Source organism: Pongo abelii, chromosome 5, assembly GCF_028885655.2.
Source record: "Pongo abelii isolate AG06213 chromosome 5, NHGRI_mPonAbe1-v2.0_pri, whole genome shotgun sequence".
Classification (NCBI taxonomy): Eukaryota; Metazoa; Chordata; class Mammalia; order Primates; family Hominidae; genus Pongo; species Pongo abelii.
The window spans coordinates 47,551,564-47,577,815 of record NC_071990.2 but is presented as its reverse complement, the minus strand read 5'-3'; the positions used below and the strand labels follow the sequence as shown (position 1 = coordinate 47,577,815).

Sequence of the window (26,252 nt, the reverse complement as noted above, 5' to 3'; positions counted from 1 at the left end):
TGATTATTATATGCCTCATAGAGTCCATTCCCAGATTAAATCTTAAGTCATTGTGCAATACTCCATTTATTTTACCTTTCAGCATGAGGTAGGTAATTAAACAAAGGTCTTGATGTAATCAAAGGGTAGGTTGCTTTAACCGAGAAAGGGCCCAGCTCCTTTTCTTGAATCATCAGGCTAGGCAGCCTGTCTTATGCCTGTAATCCCAGCGTTTTGGGAGGCCAAGGTGGGAGGATTGCTTGAGTCCAGGAGTTCGAGATTTGCCTGGGCAACATAGTGAGACCCCATCTCTACAAGAAATTAGGTGGATGTGGTGGTGGTGTGCGCCTGTATGCCAAGCTACTCAGGAGGCTGAGGTGGGAGGATGGCTTGAGCCCAGGATGTTGAGGCTGCAGTGAGCTGTGACCATGCCACGGCACTCCAGCTTGAGTGACAGAATGAGACCCTGTCTCCAAAACCAAAATAAACAATAAGTTATCACACTCAACCTACCTTAAAAATTGTGCACTGGATTTGCAACTAAAGACCTGACAATTTAAGTTTGGCTACTTTGAAAAAAATAAAATTTATAATGGGGCTTAGGAGCAGTCTCAAGCTGATAACCAGTACAGGATTCCTTATTCTTCTGCTAGCTATGCTAAAAAGACTTCAGGTAAATTCATGGAATAGCATGAGGTTGAGCCCTTCATCCTGACGGGTGACTGGAGGGTGTGCCATGAATCAGTAGAGACTATGCTATAATCCCCATCCAGGGTGGGGAGGAAATGCCTTTTGTCTTTCACATTCTTATACTGCATGCCCAAGTCCACAGGACAGGCTTTGTTAATGTGTAAAATGATGATCTCATGATACTGTTCCAAGAAGTATTTATCCCATTGGGATCCTTGGCCATGTGAACATGACGGACACCAGGTACTGGAGCCTGGGTGCACGTGGCAGGGTACTCAGAACACTACTGGGGGAGGTGGGCAAGTTAGTGGCCTGCCTACGTATTACAGTTAGATTAAAAAGTAATAATCCCAGTAAAGTATTCTATGTATTATGTCTTTTAATGCTCTTCTTTCAAATATCTCCCTTTTTGTGTGATAATATTTATTGTCATCATTTTTGTGTTGTGACTTTTTGTTTGTCATGACCAGCTAACTGCATGAAAAATAGCTTACTATAAGCTTATAAAAATACAAATATATAGGTACACAATATGATATAATATATACACACGTATATAGCAATTGTATATGTATAGAGACAGCAATTGCTACATGCCAGGTGCTTTGTATACAGTATCTCATTTATTCATAGCATCTTTGTGAAGCAGATGATATTATCTCCTTTTTATAGTTGAGAAAATGGAAGCTCCCAGAACTTCATTGGTTTGTCCCAGGCCACACAGCTTGCACGTGATATTGCTGGGGCCAGAACCCAGGACTGCCTGGCTCTTCAGCTCATGTCTTCCCTTAGCGCTGTGCCACACTGCGTGTTTCACAAGTCCAAATTGCTTGATAATAAAATGTAACAACAGAGAAGGCCCACTGGGGAAAAGTTAAGGAGGTGGTTTGGTTTGTTACAGAACGTGAATAAGAATTACAGGAATGCCTTTGGAAGGAAGTATTCTTGCTGCTTGCACTTCTATTTCTGATGAGTGTCTGCATGATAATAGAAAGTAAAACATACACTGAAAGACAAGAGCTGGGTTCAAAAGTCTGGGACTCAGGTGGACAAAACATTCTTGTTGCTCGACACCCAGTAAGTCTGGTGTGCATGGTTGTGCTTTGTCTTCATAATCTAAGCTTACCTTCCACCATCTTGACTTTACCAATTGTACTATTCTGCCTGAGACACTCACCTTTGCTATATCATATCTCTGGAAGGCAGAGACAAGATCAATGAGAGCTTTAGGTTTGTGCCAGTGATAAGGAATGCTCTAGAATGGCTTGCCCAGCGTGACACTACTTAGTCAGAGATGCCCCTTGCCCTCGGGGAGCTCGCTTTAACTGCATAGATAGGATTTTGGCAGTGAGGCCGTCAGAAGAGAAGGGAGCCATAATTGGTAAGGATATGAGTTCTGAAGTTTTAGAAAACACTCTGTTGCAAGCATTTTGAATTCCACATAGAGGGCTATTTGCTGTTATAGCCTGTCCAGCTGTGCGTTTGCCTAGAAAGTGCCAAGTAATAGTGTTTTTCTCTGTTACTGAAACTACATGTGTAGCTTAGTGCTACCTCCTGACCATCATTTATCAAAGTACATTACCTGGTACATTGGCAATTCACTTTGGCTGCTTGGGCAGGTGTGGAGTGGTCTGGTGGGGGCTGAAGTTCTGAATCATGTCAAGACTTGGTGGCAAATTCAAGCAGAACTTTAAATTAGAGCTGATATTACATCTAAAAGATTTTCTCCCTCTTATATATCTTAGCTCTACAATCCTAGAATGTGAAAGCTGGAAGGGAGCATAAAAAATACTGATTTAACACCCTATATTTTTTGGTTGAGAGAAAAAAAATGCTCTACTGGGGAAGTGACTGCTTTTTCATGTTTACAAATGAAACTGCATCGAGCACCCTTTCTAAGTGAGGCACTCTTCTGGGCAGTGGGAACCCAGGGATGAATTGGGATTTGGATCTTGCCATGAAGGTACAATTTGTATGGTATATAAAATGAGCATGGCCATCACCAGTGCTGGTTGGGTTTTACTCACTCATATGGAATCAGTGGATGAATGTAGTATACTTACCTTAATACACAAAATATGATTGATGTTAAAATCTTTAAAATACCTGAAGTAACTTTGGCTCTTAGTCTGAGAATAAGAAAACAAAAAACAAAAAAAACAACTCTTTCAAATCTGAGAATGACATACATTATCCTCGGTAGAGAAAGCAACTTCTAATCAGAGAATGGGGAGCGCAGAACCTGTGCTGGAATGCATGAGTCCTGACCGACCCCATGAGTTATCATTACAGTCAAAATGTGTGTAATGGAATTGAGCTCTGTCATCTGAACTGTTTCTGAAGACATATGTTTGAATCTTCCTCAAGTCCAGTCCAAAGCAAACACACCTCTAGTGTAAATAAACTACACAAGTAAATCAAATCAGCAATAAAAAAAAAAATTCCTTGTAAATGGGATTTAAGGACTACCTTAAGTTGGGAAGGGAAAAAAGGGAGACTTGAAAAGGCATATATCCACCAAATGCCTGCATGACATGTTTTAGTGTGGCTAAATGTAGACAAAGTCTATCACGCAGGATATGGTAAGCACAGTTAATGCTGTATTTTCTGGGGCAGTTTGCAGACAGTCCTTTACTCCAGGTGTGTTCTTATTGGGTCGGAACAAATAGGTGGGAGCTTCTGGGCTGGCTCTGGCAGGTGGTCTTTGTCCTTTCTGCATTGTAGACCAGAATGTGGAGACATCACACTTTAACTTTGCAGGCAACTATATCCACGAAGATGAGAGGTGAAGCCTCTTTGGAGGCTGCATAGACAGTTTGCAAATTAATTTTGTGTTCAGCTGGTCCTTCATAAAGCATGTAAACTCTAACTGTCTTAAATAAACATCTATTTTTTTTTTTTTTGGGTTTTTTTTTGGTGACACAAAATGGTCAGGTGCATTATCAGATCATTACTATTCAGGGGCTGGCATGAATTGAGTGACTTTTCCTTGTGCTTATTTTCCAGTAAGCACTAATATTCTGTTGGCTTTCTTTCCCCAAGCAGGCCTGGCAAATTCCGGTGATGCCAGGTCACCAGCAACTTCTTGGCAAACTCAGGTGCTTCTCTTCTGTGACAAGAAGAGCCCAGGTTATCTCAGAGCTTTGGGCATGTGTCCAGTGATCACTTGGAGCTGACTCAGTGTGGACCATTAGGCAAAGATATGTCTGTTTGACAGAATGACAATGGGAGCCATAATAGGAATCAATTTGGTTCCCAAAGTTGAATCCTCATTTAGCATTAGCAGAAGGCTGGGCCTTGTGGCTGTAGCAGCAACAGCTGCTGAGCTTTGATTATTTAGGATAGGGGCAAGATCATGAATAAATACTGGCCTTGCCCCAGTGTTTGTGTTTGTCAAATACCAAAAAATAAAATGAGAATCCTAAATTGACTTGCGCGCTGCCACCTAGCTTTCTTACCACCTTCATTTCTAGCCTGAATCCAAGAGGAGAGGAGTTTGGGTAGAGGTTATAACCTGGGAGGAACCTGGCAGATATCAGTGAGTACAGGCAGGACTGAGGGCTATACAGAGGTGGGTGGGGTTCACTGATACTTAGGCTGTTGACTCAAAGCAATCGTAAGCAATAGTGATCTCAGTGAGATCAGTGAGCAATAGCGATCTCACTGTTCTTGAGAGGTGCTAAAGGCCACCAGAAGATTTTCTTATCAGTATCCTGGCTTTGGAGATGACAGATGTGTGCAGTGGTGGGAAAGTTGCGCTCAGAGAGATCTCAGGCAGGTGTAGGACCGAGCAGGGTGTGGTTGGGGATCAGGATGTTGCCCTGTGGCTTCATATTTAAAAATTATACCTAAGACTTTGTGCTACATAAAAATAAAAACAAGAAGAGTAAAGGGGGGCACTTAGTAAGCTAAGTCATAGCAAGGCTCATTATCTAATCTTTATATACTTTTCTATTTGTTCGTCTGCTGTCAGTACTGCTGTGTGGCTCTGTTGCTTGGCACCCTTGCAAATCTATCTGTTTTGGGAAAAGGAATATGAGCTTAATGGATTTAGGAGAGAGGAGAGGAGTGAGTCCATGAGTCCTGGAATCAACTGAGAGCAGCTGTGGATTCAATAGGGCTTCAGCTCTGAGAGCCCAGAGGGGAGGAATAAGCAAGTGGGTGTTAATATTAATCATTGATATTGCTATCACTGGCTCTTATTTATTGAGTACTTGTCTTTGACATTGTGTTGAATACCTTCTACAAATGATCTCAGTACATGTGACAAGTCTATGAGGTAGTAGCATTAGCCCCATTTTACAGATAAGAGAATGGAGTTTGAAAAATCTTATGGTCATGCAGTTGGCAACTGCTGGAGAGAGGATTTAAATCTAGGTCAGTGTGGCTTTGTGCACACTGCTTTTTCTGCAAGTTGTTGGTAGCAGAGAGGTCACCTTGATTTACCAGAATTTTGTTTTCTGTAAAGAGAATGACTTTACCCAAGAGTTGGACATTCTCTTTCCAGAAATTTAATGAGCAGTTCTACTCCACGATGGTGCTTGGAAGTTTAGCTAAAACTGCTGGTTATAAACTGAGAGCAACCTGTGTGTGGATTGAAAGGGGAGGGTGTGCAGTCATTGGTAAGCATTTTCCTATGGTGTGACTCTGACGGGCGAGGGTGCCATGGCTAAGATGGAAAGATACTCCTGCAAATTGAAATGTTATAAATAGGGAATGGATGCTTTGCTTTCCTGCTACTTGGGTCATTTTGAAAAATATTTGTTTAGTGAGTAACGGTGTGACATGGGTTCTGCTTAGCAATGTAGTTTCAACTCACTTATCCTGAGAACTTGAGGACCTTTTAGGGTTTTCTTTGCTGTCAGCCTAGTTATTTGTATAGGATAAGTGCACGGGCTTATACCATCTGTTATTAGTATTTCCTTTTTTCACTTTTCATTTCAGGTCTCTTAGAAACCGGTTTAACTCCGTGATTTGAGGGGTGTCAGAGGTCATGTGTTTGTGTGTGGTTTATCATACTGAGTGGTAGCACTCGCTTAAGTAAGCTTTTAAACATCGCTTCGTAGGTTGTAGAGACTGAGTAAACTAGGAAAAGGCAAAGGGTGAGAGGAAATTATTTAATCATTTGTCCTGGAAAACAGGCTGGAATTCTGGTCTCCCAAATAACCTTTGGGACAAGACCGTTGTTTGATTTCATCCTATATACGGCCAGGTCAGCTTGCCCAGGATTAGGAGAGGTAGGGGTGTTGGGAAGAAAGAAAGAGATTCCAAGGCAAATGGTAACAGGTCCCCAGAATAATTTAGCTGGATATTTTTGTTAATCCGTTTTGCGATGCTATAAAGGAATACCCAAGACTGGGTCATTTATAAAGAAAAGAGGTTTATTTCACTCATGGTTTTGCAGGCTGTACAAGAAGCATGGATTTAGCATCTGTTTGGCTTCTGGTAAGGCCTCAGGAAGCTTTTAGTCATGGCAGAAGGGAAGGGCGGCTGGTGTGTCACATGGTGAGAGAGGGAGCAAGAGAGAGAGAAGGAAGTGCTAGGCTCTTTGAGCAACCAGCTCTGGTAGGAATTAACAGAGAACTCAGTTATCACCAATGGGACAACGCCAAGCCGTTCATGACAGATCCACCTCGTGACCCAAACACCTCCCGTAAGACTCCACCTCCAACATTGTGGATCACATGTCAACATGAGATTTGAAGAGGACATACATCCTAACTATATCATGATTCAATCTTTGCTATTCCTTTATGTGTAGAAGTCCATGACTCCTCTTGGGTTTAAACCTTGCAGACCTGGTCAAGGAAAAATAACAAAATAGACAAGGTTTGTATGTGTTTCCTCATTTGAAAAGCTCAGGGCTAATACTGTTTTTCAGCTTCTCAAAGACAATATGCTCTTCATCATTGTGTTTCTGGCTCCATGTCCTGACACATAGCAGTTAAGCAATAAATGATTAATGAATTTCAGAAGGATCTTGATTTAAACTAACTGTTCATTCATTCTAGACAAGTTAGAGGGTAGTTGGAGCTAGCGTTACATCTCAGTACTTTGAACAACGAAGGATAGATGAGTTATTAAGAAAGAACAATTTAAACTTATGTAAGTTGTCAGACTAGAAGAACCTAGTGGGTGTAGAATTCTCTTTATGTGTCATTTCAATTCAATTCCCTTTGTTTACAGTATTTATGTATAGTTAAAACTAACGTGTATGTACCTGCTCGTGTTCTGCTTTTCTTAGTGCAGCTATTTTCTGTTATCTTACAGAGATATATTTATATTTTATCCATTTAATAAAATTTATGGGGCATCTATTAAATGTCAGGCATTGCTAGACTTTGGGTATATGATATGAAAAGCTATTCATGGGCTTTCCTTCTTGGACGTTGTAAAAGGGGTGATGCTTAATAAGAACCAGCCTTTTAGAGAACAGAAGAAAAAGTATGCCAGGAGGAAGGAACAGTATGTGGGATGGCCCAGAGGGAGGAAAGAGCCTACATTTTCAGAGAATAGAAAGAGTATGGTGGTTGGTGCTCAGTGAATGGGGACAATGGATCGAGCTTGAAAAGGCAGGCAGGGGCCATATCATACAAGATCCTTTAAGGGATCAGGACATCACTCAGAGTGCAGTGGGAAGCAGGGTAATAATATGACTTGAATGCAATTAAAAAAATAAAAACTCACTGGCAGCTCTGTGGAGAATGGATTAGAGAAGGGGAGCATAGAAGCTGGAGGCCAGTTAGCACCTTTTACAGTAATTCAGGGCAGAGATGATGGTGCTAGAGCAGTGACAATGAAGATGGGGATTACTAGATAGAAATTTTGGAGAGATTTGCTGATGGCGAGATAGGAAGGAGCAGGTGATATTGAAAGCAGTGATCAAGGTTGATTCCTAGGTTCCCACATTGAGCAGTCTATTGTGGTCTGATTACTTTGAAAGGGAAGGCTTGGGGAGCAGTGGGTGAAACTGAGAGGCCTTAAGTTTGGATGCGTATTGAGTAAGTTTGAGGTGCCTGTGATTCACGTCAGTTCAAGCCTTTATAGCTGCCACTTTTTAATAGCTCTATCCCCTCCAGTTGGCACTGTGTTGAGCCATTCTACTGTTGTTGGATGCTTGGCTTGCTGTCTCTTTGGTCTTCCACTGCAAGCAGCACTAATGAAGTTGTCTCTGTATAAACCAATTGCTCTTTTTCCTTTTTGGTTGTTTCCCCAAGGTGTGTTCCTCAAAGTGGAATTGCTGGGTCAAAGGAAATAAATGAACAGTTTTATGGCTTTTGCTGCACATTGCCAGGTTGTAGTCCAAAAGAACTGAATTTGCCAGATTGTAGTCCAGAAGAACTGAATTAATTTAGAATGCCACCAGCCACCTATAAATGTGCTTTCTAGCCCACAAGCCTGCCAATATTGGAGTTTATGATTTTAATTTATTTATGGTGCTTTAATATAGATACGTGAGGGTCCTTGGGTGCAAATTTGAATTTCAATAGCTCCTAGGGATATCAAACATTATCCATAGGATGATCACCTTTGTAATTATGTACTCATGTAGCCCTCTGTTATAACTATTGAGAAGGAGTTATGTTAGCCACATTTGCATGAATTCTTTATATACATTTTTAGTTTTATAAGCTTTTATTAGCAGTGTATGCCATATTTTACATTCTACTTTTAATATTATTATATTTAATAACATAAAAGTTGAGATTTATGTTTTTATTTTTGAGACAGAGTCTCGCTCTGTCCCCCAGGCTGGTGTGCAGGTGGTGTGATCTCGGCTCACTGCAACCTCTTCCTCCCAGGTTCAAGTGATTTTCCTCCCTCAGCCTCCTGAGTAGCTGGGATTACAGCGTGCACCACCCTGCCTGGCTAATTTTTGTATTTTTAGTAGAGGCGGGGTTTCACCATGTTGGCCATGTTGGCTGGTCTCAAACTCCTGACCTCAAGTGATCCTCCTGCCTCGGCCTCTCAAAGTGTTGGGATTACAGGTGTGAGCCACTGTACCCAGCCGAGATTTATATTTTTAAATCTTTTTCTTTGTTTGTGTCTGAGAATATTTTGTGTCTGAGAATATTTTCATTTTGTTGGTGCTGTTTATTTTAACAGAAATTGATCTCTTTGCAATGAACTATTCTGATAACTTTGAATTTTCTATGTGATGTTTTAAATGTTGGGTTTGTTGACTTTTTGGACTTTAGTGTCATATTTATGGTAAGAACTACATTAGTATGTTCTGCAAGATAGTAATACTCATTGCATGAGGAAAGGGTTTTATGGTCAAATATGTTTGGGGAGTGCTAGGTTCAACTAAGTCACCATTTCTGGCAGCTGTCCTGCCGGGCCTGCTGGAGCCTTCAATAGGTTAATATTAATTGTGCCTTTCTGAGAGAAGACTCTAATCAGGAGCACTTTCTAAACTTTTAGACCGGGGGCTGGTAAACTTTGTCTGTGAAAGGCCAGATAGTATATATTTTCAGCTTTATGGGTCATGTGGTTTCTGCTCTAACTACTTAATTCTGTGTTTGAATGGTGAGAGCAGCCCTAGGCAATACCTAAGAGATTGGGTGTGGCTGTGTTCCAATAAAGCTTTATTTGTGGACACTACAATTTGACTGTCATATAATTGTTATATGTCACAAAATATGATGATTTGTTTGATTTTTTAAAAACTATTTAAAATGTAAAAACCTTCTTAGCTTGTGAGCAATACACAGGCAGGTGCTGGCGCTTACTCTTTTTAAATTTTTATTTATTTATTTTAATTTGGGACAGGGTCTTGCTCTGTCACCCAGTCTGGAGTTCAGTTGTGTGATCACAGCTCACTGTAGCCTCACCCTCCTGGGCTCGAGCGATCCTCCTACCTCACTCAGCCTCCTGAGTAGCTGGAACACCACTATACCTGATTCCGTTTTTTTCTTTTTTTTTTTTTTTTTAATTTTTTGTAGTGACAGGGTCTGCCTATGTTGCCAGACTGGTCTCAAGCTCCTGGGCTCAAGCAATCCTCTCCCCTTGCCCTCCCATGTTCACTCTTTTAAGACCATAGAATCATTAATATCTCATGGGACTAGATCAGGGAAACTCACTGTGGGAAATGCTTACTTAAATTCTGCCCCAGTTATCTAAAGTACTTATTAATAGTAAATCCTTTCTGCTCTCTTGTGTTTTCTCATTTGCTATATACCAAGTTTTTATTTTAAATGTTTTGAAAATGCTAGTGGGCCCATGTTTCTCTTTTAACTCTTTACTGTGCAGTCTGTATTTTTTGTTTCGTTGTTTGCTCTAAGTCCAGGATGGTTTGTTTCAGGATTATAGCTTTTAAAAATCTGAAGTCTTTGATACACTTCTCAGGAATTGAATACTTGCGTTTTAATTGGGGTGTTTTAAAAGATTGTCTTGGCCAGGTGCGGTGGCTTACATCTGTGATGCCATCATTTTGGGAGGCCGAGGCAGGCGGATCACTTGAGGCCAGCAGTTCAAGACCAGCCTGGTCAATATGGTGAAGTCCCGTCTCTACTAAAAATATAAAAATTAGCTGGGCATGGTGGCACACGTAATCCCAGCTGCTGGGGAGGCTGAGGCACTCGAATTGCATGAACCCAGGAGAGAGAAGTTGCAGTGAGCCCAGATCGTGCCACTGCAATCCAGGCTGGGTGACAGAGCGAGACTCTGTCTCAAAAAACTCAAAAAAAAAAAGTAAAAAGAGAAAAGATTTTCCATCACTCGTTAGAAAATTTGAAAAATAAAAGTAAAAAACTAAAAGATTGTTAAAATATAGTACATTGTTAAGTTGGCAGGAGTGATAATTAAGGTAACATTTATGGAATGCTTACTATGTGTCAGACACGTTTTGCCTGCTTTATCTGTATTAACAATTAATTCTCAAAACAGTCTTTGAAGAGTAGGTATTGCTAATTAACTCCTTTATACTAATGAGGAAGCAGAGACACAGAAGTGAGCCATTTGCCAAGGCCACCCAGAATTAAGGATTAAAAAAAACCCAACGTGTTTTTCTACTTGCACACAAGGCTCAACACAACACCTTTGACACCAAATTCTCCAGCGGACACCAACTGAGTGCCCTCTAGTTCAATTCAGTTCTGACCTATCTACCCGGAAGTAGTGTCGGATCCCACAGTTTAAAGACTCAGTTCCAGGGGACTGCCCCCAATATCTGATGTCAAGCATAAGCCGCAGGTTATTTTGCCTGTGCTTCGGCCCGACTGACTGTAAATCAAGGTTCCCACAACCCCTTCCTCAGGTTTGATTAATTTGCAAGAGCGGCTCACAGAACTCAGGGAAACACTTTACTTACTCAGCCTCCTGAGTAGTTGGGACTACAGGCGTGTACCACCACACCCAGCTCCAGTTTCTTGATAAAAGATATAATAAAGGCTACAAATGAACAGCCAGATGGAGGAAATGCATAGGGCAAGGTGTGTGGGAAGGGGCATGGAGCTTCCATGCCCTCTTTGGGTGCCCCATCCTCCAGGAATCTCCAGGTGTTCAGCTGTTCAGAAGCTCTCCAAACCCCAGTCCTTTTGGGCTTTTATGGAGACTTCATTACTTAGACATGATTGATTATATCACTGGCCATTGGTGATCAGCTCAACCTTCAGCCCTTTTCCCCTTCTCTGAGGTTGGAGGTGGGGTTGAAGGTCCCAACCCTTCCATCATACCTTGGTCTTTCTTATGACCAGCCCCTATCCAGAAGCTACCTAGCAGCCCCCAGCCACCAATCATCTCATTAGCATGTAAAAGACACTATTATGGCTGTCTTTTACAGCTGGAGATTTTATGGTTTTAGGAATTGTGCACCAGAAACCAGGGACAGAGACCAAATATATATATTTATTATATCACAGTATCACGCCTAGTTAGTACCTGGTAGATCTAGGCTGCTTGGCACACTATAGGCTAAAATATTAATAGGTTTTGTTTATGCGTGCTTTTATGCTGGAGCTGCTGCACTGGCCAGAGTCATTGGTTTTGCCTTGGTTCACATGCTTTTCTTTAAATCCTTAGTGAGCACAGAGTAACATTCCTTCTGCATCTTTCCTCCTGTCTTTCATGGAATGCCAATTCATTTACTGCTTAGTGACTAAATAAATGGGTAGCCTACTCTTGGCTTCTTCATGTATGCAGAAGTCTTAGAAATAGTTATTTCTAAGGACACGGAAGGAGATGAGGTTCTGTGGCCCCAGGACTGAGTGCTGCTGAGTGTACACGCTCCTGCATTGCAGGTTCCAGGGAAAACAGCACCTGAGTTAAGTCTCACATGGCTTTTCCTTTTTCAGTGTCCCCGGAGCTTGCCTCCTTCCAGTACTGCAGTCAGCACATTCTAGCCTTGGCATCCTCTATATTTGCAGCTTTAAAAATGGTCCCTGCTTTTGCCTTAGCAACAGAAAACTTTTTTTTTTTTTTTAAATCAGAGAGGATAGTAGGAAATGCAAGAGTTGACCAAATTTATATAACTGGGAACAGTTCTGTCTGTGATTTGTGGAAGCTCTGTCCTTGAAGCTTTCTTCTTTGTGCATTCCTTTTCCCCCGCTTCAAATCTACAGAATTCTAAACAGCCAGTGTCTTGATATTACACATTTAATGTGATGCTCAAAATAAAATGATCAGAAATTCTGGAAGGTCCCGCTCTGCCTGGCTTTTGCCTTTAGATCATCTGTTATCATGTTTTAGATTCACCATCTCAGGAATAACTTGGTTGCATTATCATCTCTACAGTAACGGGTTTCCTCTTCAAAATATTAGTTTTATGCAGCATTGAAAAATTCTACAACAAACTCATAGGCAGTCTCTCTGCCTGCCCTTTATGAATAGAAAAAAAGTTTACTTCCGCCTTGACTTTGCTCATTTTCTGCTAAAAATTAGAATTTGATAGGGAACAAGAATGACAAAAATACGTTGTTTGAAGAATGAGGTCATGGAGTAAGAATTGTTAAAGAATAAATAGGAATCAACATTCTGACATGTCTTTGCAAATCTGGGTGCTTCTTGTCCTTAGTCAGGCCCATCTCTGTGTCCTAGAATAGAAGTGACAACAGGAGAGGTGTGGTGTGGCTCACCAGGGTGAATGCTGAGACCCAGGGAGTTTTTACTGTTGGTTATTTAGAGCTACCTCCTCCCTCTTTTGAAATTTGTGTTGTTCTGGGTTTACCTTTTAATCATTCAGTAGGCATTTATAGTGCTCATAAATCCTGTACAGTTTGGGATATTTGCCTCATTTATCCATTGTTGGTGAAATAAATGTCTTGGATAAATGAAATTTTCCAAATAACTAAAGTTTAAACTAGGATGGTGCATAGCTAACTTCTGGAGGATAATCTTATTATGCTGCTTATAATTCTAATCACCAAGTTAGTATCATCTTTTTTTAAAGAAATAAGAGGGGAGGCTGGGCACAGTGGCTCATGCCTATAATTCCAGCACTTTCGGGGGCTGAGGTGGCAGGAATGCTTGAGGCCAGGAGTTTGAGATCAGCCTGGGCAACATAGTGAGGACCCCTGGCCCCCTCAAAAAAAAAGAAAGAAATGAGGAGGGAATGTTTTAACTCTCTGATACATTTGCTTGTCACCTTAAGCACCCTGCAGAGTGTAATTCTTGTAAGCCATTTGTAGTTCTGTTAAAACAGAGTGATGTCCTCAGGGAACTTTGGAGATGAAATGAAGTATCTGCCCTTGTATTGAAGGGTATAAGGCCAGACTGCTTTATCTCTTGAGTTATTGTGGCTACATTGTGGAGGCTTTGGGCTTTCTCCTGCTCGCTTTTAAACCTGTGCGCAGCCAGGCGCGTTGGCTCACGCCTGTAATCCCAGCACTTTGGAAGGCTGAGGCAAGCGGATCACGAGGTCAGGAGATGAAGACCATCTTGGCCAACATGGTGAAACCCTGTCTCTACTAAAATACAAAAAATTAGCTGGGCATGGTGGTGCACCCCTGTAGTCCCAGCTACTCAGGAGGCTGAGGCAGGGGAATTGCTTGAACCCAGGAGGCGGAGGTTGCAGTGAGCTGAGATCATGCCACTGCACCCCAGCCTGGCGACAGAGCAAGACTCCGTATCAAAACAAAACAAAACAAAAAACCTGTGCACTCATCTTTAGCAACCTCCTCTACCACCACTTCTAATATGCTGGTTCTAATTATTTGTGGTCTGTAAGTCCATTCATTCATTTATTCAACTAACACTTGTCAGACATTACCATGAGTTGGGTCCTTGAGGGCGTGGATAGCACCAGTAAGTGAAATAGACCTGATCCTTGTCCACATGGAGCTTGTGATCCATAGGGGAAGACATGCTAAAAAGAAAAATGGGTAAGTACAATATTGTGGTAGCCATACTGGGGGAAAAATGGGAATGAGGGATCTTGTGAAACCTGTTTTTATTAGTGGAGAGGTGGTCAGGGATGGCATTCCAGAGAAAGTCCTATCTTTGTTAAAGACTTTGCCTTTCATCCTAAGTCATGTGGGAAGTGATTGAGAGTTTTAAGTAGAGGATGAAAGGATGAGATTTGGTGTGTGAGTTGGAGTGGGTGTCAAGAAAGGAAGCCAAGATCTCAGTACTCATTGCTAAACTTTCAGAGGTCTGACGATTCTTGTGAGTGAGCTTCTGCTCTCTGTATTTTTTGACATTTCTTTTGACTGCCCTGTGCAGGTGTTGACAGACTTTCTCTATAAAAGGCTGGATCTTATATTATCCAGCATGTAGTATATATAGTGTATTCTATAAAGGGCTGGATAATATTTTAAGTTTGCAGGCCATAAGGTATCTTTTGGAACTATCCAACTCTGCCGCTGTAGCATGAAAGCAGCCATAGTCAATACTTACATGAATGGCTGAATTCCAATAAATGTGTTTATAAAAACAATTGGCATGTGGGATTTAGTTTGCTGACCCCTGGCTTGGAGAATACTTTGCTTCTTATTCCCATGATCTTCGTTATTGAGGTAGTTGTGCAAGGGAGGAAATGCAATCTATGTGGTCGTCCCTGACTTTGAGCTGCTTATAATCATTATGGGAAGATAAGTATATACACTTAAGTGGCCATCAGCAAACATCACAAGACGATATGTAATTAGGCACCAATATGATGAACAGAAACAGGAAATGTGATGAAGAGTTCACTCATCTACTTGGAATGTGGGTGTCTGGGAATAGTTTTAAAGGCTTTACAGGGAAGGTGGAGCTTGACAGAAATAATTGTAAACACTTAGAGGGTTAGAGGTGAACACAACCTAGTCCAACTTGCAAATTTTAGTGATGCAGTGTTAGAAGATGAACAAAAGCAAATCACAGAACACTATGTATGGACAGTCCCCTTTGGATATGTAAGACAAAACAAAACAAAAATCAATGGCAACAGCCAATTTAAGGTATGCATGCATGTATGTATGTATTATGTGTAAATGCTCAGAAAAGGGTCTGGAAAGATGTGCACCAAAATTCACAGTGAGTCTCTCTGGAAGTAAGTGGATTTGAGCAGACACTTAAATGTTTTACTTTATAGTTCCTAATTATTAGAATTATTACATGAATGTTTATTTTCATCATAAAAAATACTAATTAATACAGGGCAATATTAAAACAATTAAAAGTGCCAGATTGGTTAAGAGGTTGAGAGAGTAGTGCAGAAGTGTGATTGGGCAGTCTCCAAAATGTGTCTCAGAATCAGAGAAGATTAGAGCCCTTAGTTCAGGGTGTCCAAAACTTGGATGGGCATCAGAATCACTTGGAAAGCTTAAAAAGAAAATGAACCAAAGCTAAAACCAAATAAATTCCTGGCCTCACTGCAGACCCACAATGATCTCAGATGATGGCGCTGGGATGTGATTTTTTTTTTTTTTTAAAGCTTCCCAGGTAATTTTGATGCTGCCTTTGAGATCCGAGGCTTTGGTGAGCCTCTGATCTAGTTTATCCAACTCTGTACAAATGAAGGAATTAAGGCTCTTGACCAGGTAGGACTCAGCCTCAGATATTCTGGCTCCCACTCTCTTGCACTTTTCAATGACTGTGTCCCCTGATTCAGGTGTTTTCCTAGCATTAGCTTTGGGTGGCATCTCAACTTGTTGTGTTATACAGAAACCATTCTTAAATGCCACTTTTGAATGGGGTCCACCTCACCCCCATTACTCATTGTTTCACTCCCAGATCATCACTGGGAATGATTTCTACAGTGTTTTAATTTTCTTAGAGATCAGAGGGTTGCCACTAGGTGAGTGGGAAAAGCCCTAGTTTTAGATCGTGAGTTGATTAAAAGGCCTTAGGAAAATGGCTTTTCTCAGGTGCCAGCTGAGTCTCTGTCAAGAGAAAGAGATGTTGCCAACTCTTCCTCTCAGCAGGGTTTCACTCAGGTGAAAGAGCCCATGGAGCAGTCCCTCCAGCTTTGTAGCACAGATTGGGTTAACTGTTTACTTCAGAATTGGAAGAGGCCTTCGAAGTCCCGCTAGTTCAGTGATTTTCAGACTTGTTTTAGGAATAAACCCTCCTGCAAATGAATTCTTACTTGGAAAGCCCCATTAGCAAATTGGTAAAGTGGAGATGCTTGGTTTAGGCAGAGATGGGGGGCTTGGAGCCTACCTCCCATCCCTCCCTGGTCCAAGGGGCATCCTGAGAGTTGTGTTCTGTCCAGTGCTCTCTTAAGTCCTATTTGAAAACCACTGATTTCTTCCCCTTTCCCCTTCCATATGTAATCATTCACCAAATTCAGCTGACCTGAGCCCTCAAATCTGTCACCTTCTCTCCATTTCCACATCTGCCACCCTAGTCCGAGTCACCACCACCTTCCATGTTGGTTTTCACCCTCTAACTGGGTTTCCTCGTCTACTCTCCCGCATACCCCTTTCACCCTCTGCTCTGAAGCAGATAGCTTTTTGATTCACAGGTGCAATTATATGCCTTCTCCCCCCACCTATCATGTAAACATTTAATGACTTCTCATTGCATTTTGAATTAAGATCAGCACATGGAGCCTCTTCAGAGGTAACTGTGGCCACTCTGTTGCATCTTGAGATAGAGCCACAAGCTTTTTAGTTCCTGTGCTGAGCTTCCTTCTGCTTCACACTTTTGATCTGGTGTTCCCTCTGCCTAACCCCCTTTCACTGCTTCTTGCCTGGAGTTAATTTCTGCCTCTCCATCCTTAAGAGTGATATCAAAATGTTTCTCTAACTTCCCTGAGCTAGGAAGCACCTGTTCAATTCCCTCTCATAGGATTCTGTATTTTTCTTTCTCAGCAGTGATCTCAATTCTAATTGAGTAATTACTGATGTATTCTGTTTTTGTTCATCCCAGCCTAGAATGTAAACTTCATAAGGGCTGGAATAGAGTTCTCAAGGTTCTATCCTCAGCCCATGGCATGCTGTCTTGCACACACCTATTAGGTCTTCAATAATTATTTGTCCAGTGAATTCATAGCGTCTAGTTTTTGCTAAATCTCATTTCTCGTGTTCAGCCTGGGCCCGACTGTGGAGGGATCATTGTTTGTTGGCTCTGCTTGTGGGAGCTGGAATTGTCTCTTGCTGTATGAGGTAATTTAAAGGTCCTTTTTTAGAGACACATTGTCTAAAGTGGGTTACCCAGTATGATACAGTTTAAACAGGGCCAAGTTTTGCTTTAATTAGAAACTTGATCTGTTATTCCAAATGAACAAAGAGCTCTAAAATCCACTTACAGTCTGAGAAAGAGTGTTGGGGCTGTGGGGTTTGGAGGTGTGTTTTATGTATAGCTAGGAAAACCTTTTTGGTTTTACTTTAGATTTAGAAGTGCATATTTTGGGGGAAGTATAGAAAGCTGTAGGAAGCCTACCCCAACTCCACACCCAAATCCGCACATGTTTGCTATTCATGACCTGCTGTGCTCATTCTGCAGAGCCACCCTTGTGAGTGTGTGTGTGGCTGTGTCTGACTGCCTATCCTCCCGCACAGGTAGGGAGGCTGACTTAGGTCACACAGCACATCAGAGTGGTATTCATCACCGACCACCGCTCCCTGCCCAGATCTTGGGTTCAGTTCTCTTCTTTCTTAATTGAAGTGTAATAACCTGCCACTTGGGTTACTAATACAGCTTTGAAACTTTCAGAACGCTGCAGCTATCTAAAACTGCTTTTGCATGTAGACATGCCAGGAAGTACAGAGCAGAGCCACTTTTGCAACCTCTTGGGTTGGGTGTTTAGTAGGGAGATAGGGTCTAATCCTGTTGTTGATATTCTTTTGTTTCTTTTTCTTTTTTTTTGAGATGGAGTCTCACTCTGTCGCCCAGGGTGGAGTAAAGTGGCAGTCTCGGCTCACTGCAACCTCCGCCTCCCAGGCTCAAGCAGTTCTCCCACCTCTGCCTCCCAAGTAGCTGGGATTACAGGCATGCGCCACCACATCTGGCTAATTTTTGTATTTTTAGTAGAGACGGGGTTTCACCATGTTGACTAAGCTGGTCTTGAACTCCTGACCTCAAATAACCTGCCCACCTTGGCCTTTCAAAGTTCTGGGATTACAGGCATGAGCCACTGTGCCTGGCTGGTATTCTTGGCAAATGTAACTTGGGCTCCACAGGATGGGTCCTTTTATCCAGTGCATCTGCTGTGCTCAGAAAAAGGTGTCTGTGGCTTTTTTTCAAATAGAAGGAACAAGAAAATGAAAGGTAAAGTCAGAAGGGATAAGGGAAGACATTACAGAATTTATCATCAAGCAGGAGGTTTTTTCCAGGTTTCAAGATGAGGTTAAGTTTCTTAACAAAAGAATCAACAACTGTCCTTTTTTTGTTGGGGGAGGGTCTCGACAGAAAAAATGAATATACCCTCATAAGCTGAAAATTTGTTTTCATTATTGTCATTTAACTAGATGGGCAGCTCTGGGATAGGGGAAGGGACTTCAGGGAAATACTTTTGATTCAAATAGTTAAGTTTTGGGGTGGGAGAGAATTAAACCTTGAATTAAGTGTCAAGGTGCTAAAAAGACAGAAACTCTGATCACTGTGAAAAAAATTCTTGATTTATTCTCTTAGTCACTGGTATAGCAGCCAATTTAGAAGGAATTTGCCCTGCTGAGTAGCTGGTAGTTTGAGGTAGCCATTATTTCCTTGACACATAAACTTTGTGCATTTCATAAAGGATAGTGAAAACTGTTGGAACTTCTCAATATTCATTAATGCAGAAAAACTTTCTCTTAATATTCTTATTCTCCCACAATCTCTTCTCAGAAGGACCTCAGGATTTAGTCCCACGAATATAATTTCCTTTCCCCTAAGTGCCTGTTTACTCCCTCTTGCTGGGTCTAGCTTTGTGCTTCCTTTCCTGGGTGGCTGCAGGCCCATCTTTCGTAGCTATGGTCTTCAAAGGCTGAGCAAACAGGGTGTGAATCTAAAAGCATCAACTCTGTTGTTTAAAGCACATTACAAAAATGCCAAGGGCCTGCCTCTGTTTTGACAAATAAATAAAATTTAGCTTCATGTAGGCAAAGCGTCTGAAAAAATCATGTCATGACTGTCAGGTCATGCCATGACTGTCAGGTCATGCCAAGCAGGCAATCTGATGCGTGGAAGTGGCAGCTTGAATGCATGCCTTCCTGGTTCTCAGTTGCTTGGTCCTAGCATCATGAAATGGCAGCTTAACGTTGGGGTTGGGGAAAGGAAGATAACTATTCAGCAAGTTATTTTCCTGTTGCATTTGGATTTTGACTAGTATATAATTTTTCTTTTTCTTTTTTTTTTTTTTTTTGAGACAGAGTTTTGCTCTTGTCACCCAGGCTGGAGTGCAATGGTGTGATCTTGGCTCATTGCAACCTCCGCCTCCTGGGTTCAAGCGATTATCATGCCTCAGCCTCCTGAGTAGCTGGGATTCCAGGCATGTGCCACCAAGCCTGGTTAATTTCTTATTTTTAGTAGAGACGGGGTTTCACCATGTCAGCCAGGCTGGTCTCGAACTCCTGACCTCAGGTGATCCACGTGCCTTAGCCTCCAAAAATGCAGGTGTGCAAAAATTACAGGTGTGATGTAATGCAAATTTTGCAAATGCAAAAATTACAAGTGTGAGCCACTGCGCCCAGCCATATATAACATTTTAAATCTCAGCTACAAAGTGTTTTCACATACATATTTTCAACTGATTTTTACAATCAATTTTACAAATCCATTTTACAAATGGAAAAAAAGGAAGCTGAGGCAAAGGTCAGGCAATGAAACCAAAGCGTCACAACCAGTAGATCAAGCTATAGGGTGGGATCCAAGTCTTCGTTTCTCTCGTTCTACGATGTTGCAGCATGCTGTCAAGAGGATGCAGTCCTGGTCGGATCTTTAACAGGAATGATGATGGTGGTGCTGGAATTGTTCGCCCTTTTTCTCCTCTGCTCCTATGTAACATCTTCTTGGTTTTTGTTCCTTTCCCTCCCCTTCTGTTTCTTTCAGCTTGGATTCCTTAGCACCACCACAGCTCAGCCAGAACAGAAGGCCTCGAATCTCATTGGCACATACCGCCATGTTGACCGTGCCACCGGCCAGGTGCTAACCTGTGACAAGTGTCCAGCAGGAACCTATGTCTCTGAGCATTGTACCAACACAAGCCTGCGCGTCTGCAGCAGTTGCCCTGTGGGGACCTTTACCAGGCATGAGAATGGCATAGAGAAATGCCATGACTGTAGTCAGCCATGCCCATGGCCAATGGTTGAGAAATTACCTTGTGCTGCCTTGACTGACCGAGAATGCACTTGCCCACCTGGCATGTTCCAGTCTAACGCTACCTGTGCCCACCATACAGTGTGTCCTGTGGGTTGGGGTGTGCGAAAGAAAGGAACAGAGACTGAGGATGTGCGGTGTAAGCAGTGTGCTCGGGGTACCTTCTCAGATGTGCCTTCTAGTGTGATGAAATGCAAAGCATACACAGACTGTCTGAGTCAGAACCTGGTGGTGATCAAGCCGGGCACCAAGGAGACAGACAACGTCTGTGGCACACTCCCGTCCTTCTCCAGCTCCACCTCACCTTCCCCTGGCACAGCCATCTTTTCACGCCCTGAGCACATGGAATCCCATGAAGTCCCTTCCTCCACTTATGTTCCCAAAGGTAACTTAACCTCATGAATTATTTATTTGAGGAAGGCTTTGAGCCCATTGGAGGTACCAAGAGTGGGCTTGTACCAAAGATGTTTTCTCTATTTTGTGTATTCCAAAATCACCCCTTGGAGAGAGGCCTTCATATGGTGGCTAATTAAATCTGGCTTTTTTGGACTTATTAGAAACATGTAGACTCAGAATTTTTCTATTAGGGGAGATCAAATATCTAAAAACTAGGTCACATCAAGCTATAAAATATGAACCAAGAGAAACAAGGACAGCTTGTGACCTTATGTAAGTTACTTAATCTCTTCAGGCCTCAGTTTCAAACTTGTCAAACAAATGAATGATTTAGATGTTTAAGGTTCCTTCCAGATCAAAAGTTTTCCAACATGGAGTCAGTCCCAGGTAGACATAGCCAGGAGCAGAGAAAGAGGGAGAAAGGGAGAAAATACCATTACATCCGGAAGCGAGGGATGAATTTTGAATCCAGGTGGGGCAAAGAATGGGTAGGAAAGTTAGAAGCTCAGGAAATAAGCAAATTTGTATCAGATTGAAGGTAACTAGCACTCATGCCTGGAAAATAATAACTTTATTTTTTCCCAATGATTTTAACTTTACTCCTTGTATCAATTATTCAAGTTTTCCATCAGAACCTCAAGCAGAATATAAAATTTAGCCTTTATTTTCAAATCCTTTTTGATTTAATGTAATTTTCATGAGATGATGACCAACTTGAGTTGTTCCTCCTAGTGTCCTCTCATGCATGATTACATTTAGCCTTCATGATAACCTTGTGAAGACAGCCATCTTACAATTGCCAGTTGAAATGAAGAAACAGCCTCCAAGAGCTCAGATGGCCACTCTAGCTTTGCTTAGGCCAAGTCCTGTCTCTTGGGACTCAAAATTCCCATCTCTCTTACTTCTTAATGAAAATTACTTGCGGAGGCTTCTCTGAGAGAAGTCTGCTAAGCTGCCAGCCTAAATCTTGTTTAATCTTTTGATAACAGATGCTCTTATTCACTGACCTGTCCCACCAAGTCTTTCACTAGTCAAATTTGCATTTGAATTCTTTTCTTTATCTTAGTCATATTCTCAGTTTTACCACTGCATCATAAAATAGTCAAAAGGTGGGAGAAGGAGGATGGACAAAAGAATTAAATTTGAACTGGTTCTCTGAAAACTCAAAATAAGAATTGATTAGATCTGTGCACATATAATTGCCTGCTCAATATGTGGAGTACAGGAGAAGCTGCTGTCAAGCTCAGCTCTTGGATCCTTAAGGATGCCCTTGATTTTGGTGTAAGAAAGTGAGTTTAGTGGTTCAGTTCCATTTTTGCCTTCCACATGAAGGTGCCATTAGGGTCTTTATGAAAATGTGCCACACAATTTATTCTTAAGCCCCAAAGGTCATCTCATCTTTGATTATCTGGCCTAGCTTGGAGATGACCAGGGAAAGGAGGGAATGTATAGATCCCCAAATATGGAAAAGCTCTTCCCCCCTCCTTACTCTTTTTTCTAGGCATGAACTCAACAGAATCCAACTCTTCTGCCTCTGTTAGACCAAAGGTACTGAGTAGCATCCAGGAAGGGACAGTCCCTGACAACACAAGCTCAGCAAGGGGGAAGGAAGACGTGAACAAGACCCTCCCAAACCTTCAGGTAGTCAGCCACCAGCAAGGCCCCCACCACAGACACATCCTGAAGCTGCTGCCGTCCATGGAGGCCACTGGGGGCGAGAAGTCCAGCACGCCCATCAAGGGCCCCAAGAGGGGACATCCTAGACAGAACCTACACAAGCATTTTGACATCAATGAGCATTTGCCCTGGATGATTGTGCTTTTCCTGCTGCTGGTGCTTGTGGTGATTGTGGTGTGCAGTATCCGGAAAAGCTCAAGGACTCTGAAAAAGGGGCCCCGGCAGGATCCCAGTGCCATTGTGGAAAAGGCAGGGCTGAAGAAATCCATGACTCCAACCCAGAACCGGGAGAAATGGATCTACTACTGCAATGGCCACGGTGAGCCTTCTCTCTTTTCTCCTTACTCACAGATGTCTCTGCCACTTTTTCCCTAGTCCCTGTTTTCTGAAGGAATGGGAATGCGTAGTTTGTGGAATCTCCTTTGTAGACCAAACACTACTTGATCTAGTCATGTTATAGAAAAAGAGATTGACCATCTCATTAGAAGTAATGCATTCAGAGAGAATAACCTCTCTTCCTCCTTTTCCCCTGGTACCTTTAAAACAGAAGAATGTTGCGGAATCAGAGACCTGAGTGACTCCTAGGGACTTTGTTTGACCTTGTCATTTAACAAATGAGAAATTTGAGTTTAGCGAGGTTTGGCAACATTGATCCAAACAAGAGGCTCGTTGTTTTTGAGGACAGATAGGACGAGACTCCTGACTGTTGGAGCATTTGCTTTTCCTATACAATTAGGCTGTGAAGCAAATGAAGGGGACAAAACCCAACTTGTCATAAGTTTGCCTTTTTCAATCAGAACCTTGCTTTTAGATTCCTAACAATTTCCTCACATATATATTTTCCCCACTTAAATTTTTAGGATCCCATGTCTATCAGGAGGGTAGGATGGTCTTTTGGATTGTAGACCCCAGAAGCATAATATGTCAGTCATCATCTGAGGCTCAGCATTACATCTCTTTCCTGGTAGTCAGCATGTGTTGAATACAGGCTGGAATATTTTGGCCTTTCCTCTTTTGAGGGCAAAAAATAGCTTATAGAACTTGTCCCAGAGCTAAGTTTGATCTGAAGACTACAGTTTTCAGACTGTGCAGTAACTTCCCTTCTTTAAATCCTAAATGAAACTTCAGCCCAGTTTTGATAACCCCATTCAGGTGTGTCCTCTCCCCTCAAAGAGAAAGGGGTATATCTATTTTTCTAAAAAGCAGTTTGGCTTTTTGTGGTCTTACAAATATTTATACCATTTGGCATGGCAATTCCATTCTTGTGAATATATCATAAAGGTATAATCAGAAACACCGAAACAAAGATGTAAGCACAAAGATCTTAAACTTTTAACCCAACATCATGTCTCATAGCAATGGAAAACAACAGAAGGACAGTTTTAGGGAAAAACTAAGTAAATTATGGTGTATTCATAGAATGGAATATTATGTTGACATTCAAGATTTTATGAAGTTTTTGATTTTAGCCAGGAAAGTGTTTATTTTAGCCAGGAAAGCAGATAATCCTGTATAATAAGATCTTTTCCTGGTCCTTGTCTGTTTCACACTGAATTGTTCATGAGGATAAGGTGGGAAGGAAATGGCTTAGCCTTGGGTTGTTTTCTATCAGAGGTCTTCTAAAACCTCACTTATCCCTGCCTACCCTCAGTAGAACAAGCCATGCTCCCTCTAGGTTAAAGGAAAAAAACAAACACCAAACTACATACTTTGTAGAATATAATCCCAACTCTTATTAAACTTGAGAATAAGACTGAATGGAAATATGCCAAAGTGACAATTTTTTTTTCCCCAGTGTGGTGGGATTTATGTGTGGGTTTCTTTTTTCTTTATTAGTTTTCTGTACTTTCCCCAAGTTGTCTGTACTAAGTACATGCCACTTCTATAATGAAACATTTAGAAAAAGTTAAAAAAGTCTTGCAATTCATTTTGCTTCCCCTTATTGATTTGTGTAAATCAAGTTTGTCCAACCCATGACCCAGGACAGCTTTGGCTTCGAATGCAGCCCGACACAAATTCATAAACTTTCTGAGGGTTGTTTTTTTTTTTGTTTTTGTTTTTTGAGACAGAAGTTAGCTCTTGTTGCTCAGGCTGGAGTGCAATGGTGTGATCTCAGCTCACCACAACTTCCACCTCCCAGGTTCAAGCGATTCTCCTGCCTCAGCCTCCTGAGTAGCTGGGATTACAGGCATGTACCACTATGCCCAGCTAATTTTGTATTTTTAGTAGAGATGGAGTTTTTCCATGTTGGTCAGGCTGGTCTCGAACTCCCAACCTCAGGTGATCCACCTGCCTCGGCCTCCCAAAGTGCTGGGATTACAGGCGTGAGCCACCTCGCCCAGCTTTTTTTGTTTGTTTGTTTTTTAGCTTATCAGCTATTATTGGTGTATTTTATGTGGCCCAAGACGATTCTTCTTCCAGTGTGGCTCAGGGAAGCCAAAAGATTGGACACCAATTATGTACATGGTCAAAAGTCAAGTGAAAGTCGGGCAGGGGCAAACATCCTATTTGGGTCTTATCAGACTAAGCCTGCATAAACTTGAATAAGACAACTATTTACTGGAAGCCTGTCTGGGGAAAGTTTCAATTCCCCCTTCTTTTTAATTAAAAAAAAAAAAAACCTTTTCATTTGTACATAATTCCAGACTTTTGAAAAGTTGCAACAACAGTACAAAGAATACCTACATACCTGTTTCCACATTTATCTGTTATTAACATATTGCTCTTTTGCTTTATCATTTGCTCTCTCTACGTAAAAAATACACCTATTGGCCCGGGCGTGGTGGCTCATGCCTGTAATCCCAGCACTTTGGGAGGCTGAGGCATGCAGATCACCTGAGGTCAGGAGTTTGAGACCAGCCTGGCCAACATGGTGAAACGTCGTATCTACTAAAAATACAGTAATTAGCCAGGTGTGGTGGCACACTCCTATAGTCCCAACTTTTCGGGAGGCTGGGGCAGGAGAATCACTTGAAACTGGGAGGCAGAGGTTGCAGTGAGCCAAGATCGTGCCGCTGCACTCCGGCCTGGGCCACAGAGTGAGACTTCATCTCAAAAAAAAAAAAAATCACACATAGATTTTATATTATAAAATATGTATTATAGAATAGCTTATTATATATTATATAACATGTAATATATAATATATAATTATGCGCATATATACACATACATACATGGAAAAAATAATTTTTCTTAATTATTTTATGGCCTTTTATCCCCTGATACTTTAGCATGTATTTCCCGACAATAAGACTGTTCTCTTCAGAAAACATACTACAGTTTTCAACCTTAATAAATTTAGCAGGGTTACAATCCTTTGCCTTTCATTTGGCAATATTGTATGTTGACCCAATAAGGCCCTTGGTAGATAATATACTTTTTTTTCTCTAGTGTAGGATCCAGGCTAGGATCAGAATTGCATTAAACTGCCCTGTAAGTGGCTAGTCAGGATATTTGTTCTGTTGCAGATTCACCCAATTAGTGGAAAACCATGTGAACATCCTGATAGATAATTAAATATCTGGAACTGTCCTCTCATTATTCACTTTATTACAAAAGCAACTCCATTCCTTTAGTAGTTGCATTTATAGATTATGGTCAGCTACATTTTTAAACTCTCTTTTGCAGTCCGGTTTTTAAAATTCTTGAGAACACAGCAAGTTGTAGAGTAAAAACTGGTCCAGCGGCAGAAAGCAATTTAATATGACCTTAGACGTTCTTATGACCATCGTAACCTTATAAACTAGTATGCCTGTGTCCTTAAAACAATATCCTATTTTGTAAAAATAATGGAAGTGCCAAATCAAACAAAGCCTGATCCTACTCGTCTGTGAAAGCAGTACCTC

General features: G+C 41.6%; 1 protein-coding gene across 1 annotated transcript in view; it reads left to right on the top strand.

Annotated features, from left to right (window-relative positions):
• The window catches only part of TNFRSF21 (TNF receptor superfamily member 21), a 77,595-nt gene that overhangs the window by 2,113 nt on the left and 49,230 nt on the right, over window positions 1–26,252 (top strand). The window contains exons 2-3 of the mRNA XM_002816966.4: window positions 20,065–20,716; window positions 22,229–22,723. Of these exons, the coding sequence (XP_002817012.2) occupies window positions 20,065–20,716; window positions 22,229–22,723 (1,147 nt within the window). The remainder of the gene's footprint in view (window positions 1–20,064; window positions 20,717–22,228; window positions 22,724–26,252) is intronic.